The sequence below is a fragment of the Tasmannia lanceolata genome, unplaced genomic scaffold (assembly GCF_043159265.1).
Source record: "Tasmannia lanceolata isolate RefF3 unplaced genomic scaffold, GAP_Taslan_0.1 ptg000019l, whole genome shotgun sequence".
NCBI classification, from domain to species: Eukaryota; Viridiplantae; Streptophyta; class Magnoliopsida; order Canellales; family Winteraceae; genus Tasmannia; species Tasmannia lanceolata.
The window spans coordinates 4524910-4532547 of NW_027518696.1; the positions used below are offsets into that span (position 1 = coordinate 4524910).

The 7638-nt window shown below is 38.5% G+C and overlaps 1 protein-coding gene across 1 annotated transcript; it reads left to right on the plus strand.

Moving 5' to 3' along the window:
• The first annotated feature begins 1104 nt into the window (after positions 1-1104).
• On the plus strand, positions 1105-5170 carry LOC143853176 (uncharacterized). Its single transcript, XM_077362911.1, has 2 exons — positions 1105-3896; positions 4519-5170. The coding sequence occupies exons 1-2, from the start codon at positions 1193-1195 to the stop codon at positions 4950-4952; spliced, it is 3138 nt and encodes a 1045-aa protein (XP_077219026.1). The 5' UTR covers positions 1105-1192; the 3' UTR covers positions 4953-5170.
• Positions 5171-7638: the final 2468 nt, after the last annotated feature.

Consider the following 7638-nt stretch of genomic DNA (forward strand, 5'->3'; position numbering starts at 1 on the left):
TTATGCATATTCAGATGAAGCCAACCACAATAAATGTACAGCCCCAACCCCAAACTGATAATTCCAGTGTCCCTTTGTTCTTGTTAGAGAATGATGTTGAAATCTATCAAAATATCTAACAAGAGCCTTGTCCATCAGCACTTACAAGCCCATGGTACAGGTCGCCTACGTCGGTGCGATGATTAAAACTGTCCATCTCATTGTGAAAGTTAGGTTCTTCCACTTGTATGGTTCCATGTTGAGCAGACAATTCTTGTCAATTGGATCAAAAGGGGTTTTCTTTGAGATTCTCTCATGAAATTCTCATAGTTCTAAAACTTGGCAAGTCACCTATGAATTCATCTGAATCAACTTGACTCGGCAAGATATCGAGTGGATCGTAGAATTAGGTGATGGGTAATGTTCTAGTATAGATATGATAGACAAAAACTTGTCTGAACTCGAAACTTGGTTGAGTTGACTTGATCTAGCAAAAAATAAAGCGAGTCACTCCCGTCCATCTTATTGTCCACCATAACAGTCTTCCTCTTGCATGTTTTCATGTTTAAGCCATTGGTTCAAACTGGGTCTCCGTCCCCATTCCCAAAGGAAATTCCTACAGTTCTAAAACTCCAGTAATGATTCTGTTTTGTTGAATTAGTCGATGGGTAATTTCTAATGGAATTACATGCTAATATATAGAGCTTAGTTATTTCAATAGAAAATTATTTAACAAAGTCTTGAATTTGTAGTCCAAAATTGACTTAAATTGGTTCACTTTATTTAACAAAGTCTTGAATTTGTAGGCCGCGTCTTCCCAAACGGAAGCTTCAATTTGAAGTTGCTAGTGTATTTTTATTAAGGAATGTTAGACTGAAGGGAGCCCTTGCAAAAATAAGATGAAAGGGCTGTCCCATTGGCTGCACATCACAAAGTGCATTTGACATTTGTTGACTTTTACATTTTAGAGTGATGTGCAGCCAATGGAGGAGCCCTTCCATCTCATTATTGCAAGGGCTCCCTTCAGTCTAGCTTTCCTCATTTTTATTTTCTTCTTTTCAAAGGGATCATTTCCCATTGGCCAATTATCTTCTTATTTTGTCTGTGTTTTTTAACTTTTAAGTTCTTTCATAAAGAACAGGTCAGGCAAATCAACATCAAGAAAAGAGCTGGGAATGCAATCAAGAGCTCCCTGGAACTTGAGCTTCCAAATATGAAGAACCCAAAGCCAATTTGGTCATTTCTTCCCCTTCTCACCCTTATCTTCTCCATCAACATATTACAATCTGAATCATCTTTCATCACCACCACCCAATTAGGAAACGAAACAGATCGTCTGGCCTTGCTAGCCATCAAGCAGATGATCACTAATGATCCCCACAATTTCTTGAGCTCATGGAATGATTCTCTCCATTTCTGCAACTGGAATGGAGTTACTTGCAGTCTTCGCCACCATCAAAGGGTCACAGACTTGGACTTAAATTCACAGAGCTTGGTGGGTTCTCTGTCTCCTCAGGTGACAAATCTCACCTTCCTTACAAATATGATCCTTTCAAACAATAACTTCCATGGCGAAATCCCAGTAGAAATCAGTCATTTGTCCAGACTGAGGTATCTCAATCTTTCTGAAAATTCGTTTAGTGGGAAAATTCCTCCCGATTTGAACCGCTGCTCAGAGCTGAGAGTCATTGCATTGGGTATAAATGAGCTCTTGGGCGAAATTCCCATCGAGCTTGGGTTTTTGTCGAAGCTAATTATACTGTATCTTTACCACAACAATCTCATAGGAAGCATCCCACCATCACTAGGAAACCTTTCTTCTCTCAATGCTCTTTCTTTGGCGAGAAATGAATTAGAAGGAAACATTCCAGTTGAACTAGGCCAAATTTCACATCTGAGTTTTCTTCAAATCTCTCAAAATAACTTGTCTGGTACCATTCCACCCCAAATTTACAATCTCTCAGCTCTTTATCTGTTTTCTGTTACTGCCAACCAACTACATGGAAGCCTTCCTCCGAACATGGGCCTCACCCTTCCAAACCTCAAACTTCTTTTTATGGCCAAGAACCTACTTACAGGACCCATTCCAATCTCATTATCTAATGCTTCAGGACTTGAACAAATCTATTTCACTCATAACACTTTGAGCGGACGAGTACCCATGAATCTAGGAAGCTTACAGAGTCTCTCTCTACTATTTCTTGGTGGTAATCGTATTGGCACAGGTGAAACTGATGACTTGAATTTTATCAGCACTTTGAGCAACTGTAGTCAGCTGAAAACATTGGATCTGCAGCAAAATCGTTTCGGAGGTAAATTACCTGCATCCATAACAAATCTCTCGATGCAGATGGATCGTCTAACAGTAGGAGAAAACAAAATATCTGGAATCATTCCTGTAGGGATTGAGAACCTTGTCAACTTAACCGTTCTGAGTATGAATCAAAATTCTTTAACAGGTACCATTCCTGCTGGTATTGGGAAGCTTCAGCAGCTGAATTTTCTAGATTTTTCAGAAAACAAATTATCAGGAGAAATTCCATGGTCAATCGGAAACATCACCATGCAATTTAATACGCTCTATTTAGAAGGGAATGAGCTATCAGGAGGCATACCATGGAGTCTTGGAAATTGTCTGAAATTGGTGGATTTGAACCTTGGTCGAAATAATCTTAACGGTACAATTCCAGAACAAGTTATGGGTCTTTCCTCCCTATCAATTTTACTCGATGTTTCTCAGAATTCATTGACTGGCCCCTTACCATTGGAAGTGGGTAACTTGAACAATCTCCAGCAACTTTACGTTTCGGGGAACAAATTATCAGGTGAAATTCCCAACACACTAGGCAATTGCCAAAGCTTAGAATACCTTCACATGGAAGACAACTTCTTCAATGGAACAATTCCTTCCTCTTTTAGTAATTTAAAAGGTATTCAAGACCTAGATCTTTCATGCAATAATTTGTCGGGGAGGATTCCAAAATATTTAGAGACATTTCAATTTCTTCAGAGTCTAAATTTATCTTTCAATAGTTTAGAGGGTGAAGTTCCGCAAAACGGGGCCTTTCAAAATGCGAGTGCAATATCAATCCAGGGAAACAAAATGCTCTGTGGGGGGGTAAAAAATTTGCACTTGTCCTCTTGCCCCACAATAACCTCTAAGAAACAGGGAAGGACTTTTGAATACAAAATAATAATCCTAATCACAAGTTTAGTGCTATTTTTACTGCTGCTGTTGTGTTTTCTGGCCACTGTTTATAGGAAAAGGAAGTCAAGACATAATTCTTCTGCATTTTCCTCCGAGGAGGTGTATTCGCTGGTTTCTTACACGGAGCTCCTTAAAGCAACTGATGGTTTCCCTTCAGCCAATTTGATTGGTGCAGGGAGTTATGGCTCTGTCTATAAAGGAATTTATGGTTTCCATCAAACAGTTGTTGCAGTTAAGGTAGTTAACCTTGAACAACATGGAGCTCATAGGAGTTTCATTGCTGAATGTGAAGCTTTGAGAAACATTCGGCATAGGAATCTTGTGAAAATTTTAACAACTTGCTCGAGTGTTGACAGTAGTGGAAATGATTTCAAAGCCATAGTCTTTGAGTTCATGCCTAACGGAAGTGTAGAGAATTGGTTGCATCCAAAAGAAGATGTGAAACATAAGTTGATGAGTTTAAAGTTCATTCAAAGACTATGTATAGCCATCGATGTTGCTTCTGCATTGGATTATCTTCATCACCAATGTGGAACACCAATTGTTCATTGTGATCTTAAGCCAAGTAATATTCTTCTTGATGATGATATGGTAGCCCGTGTGGGTGATTTCGGATTATCAAGGTTCATTTCAGAAATGGCCAATAAGTTCTCTCAAAATCAAACTAGCTCGATTGGGTTGAAGGGTTCTATTGGGTATATTGCGCCAGGTAACATCTTCATAAATTTTCTTTGTTCATTAAATTTTTTAGATATTTGCTTTAAACTTGTAATGGTTTTTAAATAGCTCAAAGAATAGGGGATGAAGCTTAAATTTAGCCGAAGTTGCAATCAGATTTATCAGCCGGTGATTTTTTTTTAAACATTTCTTACCACTATGATTCAAGAGAGAGAGAGAGAGAGAGAGAGAGACAGAGGAACAAAAAGATTGAGAGAAGAAGTTATCGAAGTTATGGAGATTATATGACAAAATATGTTTTATATTTAGCTTTATTCTTGTTTAATTTTATTAAATTGTATATAGTCTTCATGGAATCCCGGCCATCCATTCTTTGACCTGCTATCTGTATCACATTTTGCTGTCATCAAGCTGTACTTCTCCATCTCATAGTTATTGTTCGCTTTAGGCCATTCCTTGTTTTGTTAATGTTTTTCCAAGCTTGCGCCACTTTTGTGCTTCAAAGGTTTCTAAATTTGAAGAAACAATCCAACTTTCCATTGCTGATTCATTGAAAATACTTTCCTCCATTTTGTCTCAAAAATCAAATCTCCAACTCTCTTAGTCTATTGATTTCTTGAAGATTATAACTGTAAGTGATGTGTGAACTGCAGAATACGGAGCAGGTGGCCAAGCGTCTACAACTGGGGATGTGTATAGTTATGGAATCTTTTTACTGGAAATGTTCACAGGAAAGAGACCTACTGATGACATGTTTAAGGATGGTCTGAATCTTCGTAAGTTCACTAAGATGGCTTTGCCTGCACAAGTGATGGAGATTGTTGACCCACTATTACTTTTGGAGGATGAAGATGCAAAAGATGAAGATGACCAACCCACAAAAACCAATAATGGCTTTGACAAGAGACTTAGAATGCAAGAGTGTTTGGTTTCAGTACTTAGAATTGGAGTTGTGTGTTCTGACGAATCGCCACGAGAGCGAATGAATATGACTGATGTTGCATCAGAAATGAATGTAATTAGGGACATCTTTCTTGAAGTTGGGTTCCATGGCGAGAGGCGACATAACGTCCAACTGTTAAGCTAAGGTTCATCTGCCCTATGTACACTGATATTACTGCTAGTACTCAGTGCAAGGAAAGCGATGAAAGTCTCTTTATGTTAGAGCTTTCTCATAGGAGTATGCTTGTTATTTGTCCTGAAAATTATTGGCATTTTCGTCACTAAAGTTATGTAATTGCATCCTGTGAGATGCAGCTGTTAATTTTTGGCTATACATATACATGATAATTATATCAGCACGTACATTTTTTAATAATGGGACTCAAATTTACTAAACAGTTTTTTGTTTAGCTGTTGATAGTTTTTTTAGGAATTAAAGAAGCTTTTAACAGTTAATTAGAAAAGGGTAGTGAAAAGCGTGTGTGTGCCTGTGCGCTCGCATTTTCATTGTCCTCTGACTTCCTACAGATATGTAATCTGGGATTTCACATCAACTGATTCTGTCATCAAAGTTACTATACTCCCACTGCTAGAATTGCAAAGACACTGCTCAGTATTAACAATGGAAAAAATCATAAAATTCATCAATATGAATGAATGGATTATCATCTCACTCAGGATTGCGTGCATGAACAGTAACGGATATCTAGTCATCAAATATACATGACACATGTTATTAATATATGAATTGGAAAAAGGTGCATAAGTCTGCCTATGAATTTTAATTATTCTAGTCATAATTTTAATTGAATAATTGAGAAGTTGTTGAACATTTGGAAGCATTAGTATCTAATTCATATCTTCAGCATTACTGCCACACATATAGAAGCATTAGAAGATAATTCATATCTTCAGCATTACTTCCACACATATATAAGCATTAGAAGATAATTCATATCTTCAGCATTACTTCCACACATATATTCCTTCTATCATTACTTGAGTAATTGAATTCAATGTTTGTTTATTTGAATCTTTAAATCCTTTCTATACTGTTTGTTTATAATTTATATACATACTTTTGTGAGGAGAGCAGCAAGGGATGCGAGAGTCTGCTACCTCTCTGAACACATGACTCCCAACCCAATTTGGTAGGAGATTCCTCTAATTTTATCTCATGGGCTCAAGGTAACAGTGTAGATCCTTGGAGATTAGCTAGGTTCTTGGATGAAATTTGTGCTATGTATGATGACAAATTTCTTTCTTTTGTTCCATTTTATCTTGCAGATTGGCCGGCCAAATCAGAGGCCTTCAGGAAATCCTTGTATTACAGGCAATCCTCCCCGATGACACACACACACACACACACACACACACACACACACACACACACACATGTAATCTGTTTCTCTTTCAATACAGTTATGCTAAAAAAGACTCCCAACCCAATTTGAGGGAGGATCACCTAGATTTTATTTTATTCTAACATCTCTCTGAGATGTCTCCCATCATATCTCAAGCAGATGAACTCTTGATTTTTGTAACTGAACTACTGAAACTTTCAATTCGGTAGTGATATACTGTACTACCAGTTCCATTAAACTTTCAAACAAGAAGCAAAATTCCCATAAACTTTGAAATGATTCAAAGTAAAATGAGCGTAAAACAACTTTTGCTCCCGTTTTTAAGTATAAAAATGGGCGTAAATTTGTTTTGACATATTTTACATCGAAAGAAACTGAGATAAAACCAAAAGTGGTTGAAAAGTTTACCTTGAAAATCTTTTATCCCGCCAATTATTTTACGGTGAATTTACGGGGCGTGGAAGTGACCCATACTTAAAAAGAAGTGCTAGTACAACAGACCAAACACACTGAACATAGAGAGTGGATCCTCTCATGACTAGGATCCAATGGCATTAGAGTACTGGAGCATCAGAATTTTTTATTGGCTCTTTCTTTCGACGTAAAAGGAGTGTAAAACAAATTTTACTCCCATTTAAAATGGGAGTAAAATGTGTTTCAATTACGTCGAAAGGTGCCTCAATTAATTTCAAATGTTCCACTGTGCACGGTAAAATAAGGCGTAAAAGAGGATAATTTGTTTCCAATATTCCATTAAGCTATAAATTTTCATTTTGGCTCAGTTGGTAGATGAAGCCAACCTCATTAAATGTACAGGCCCAACCCCCAACTGATATTTTCACCATCCTCGCAACTGATATTCTAGAGTCGCCACTTAGGGATTACGGGCCTGTCTTTCAGACGTGACTCAGTCTAGCATTGCCCACTAGACTGAGTAAGTAGTTTGGGTACTTGAACGGAAGGTGTTAGGCATAGGTCTAGACCAATCGGATGATTCACTTCTACTGGAGAAAAAGTCTTTTTGGCCGCATGCTCATTTGGGTTCACTCATTTGGTGTTGGAGTTCCACGCAAAAGCAAATAGTCCCACATCGGATAAGTGAAGTGGATGGGGATGGGTTATAAGGGAATGGCACCCTCCCTCTAACAGCTAGCTTTTAGGGGTGAGTTCTACCCGGTTAGAATCCCTACAAATGGTATCAGAGCTAGGGCGTGGTAACTCCCGGGAAGATCTCGGTAACCCGGTGTGCCTTCGAGGACGGTGGAATTCCCTCGGAGAAGATCTCGTGGTTCTCACGTAGCCGCCGCGTGGAGGGGCGAGATGATCCACGTTGCTTCCGCGTGGAGTGGGAGATTGTTGGAGTTCCACGCAAAAGCAAATAGTCCCACATCGGTAAAGTGAAGTGGATGGGGATGGTTTATAAGGGAATGGGCACCCTCCCTCTAACAGCTAGCTTTTAGGGTTGAG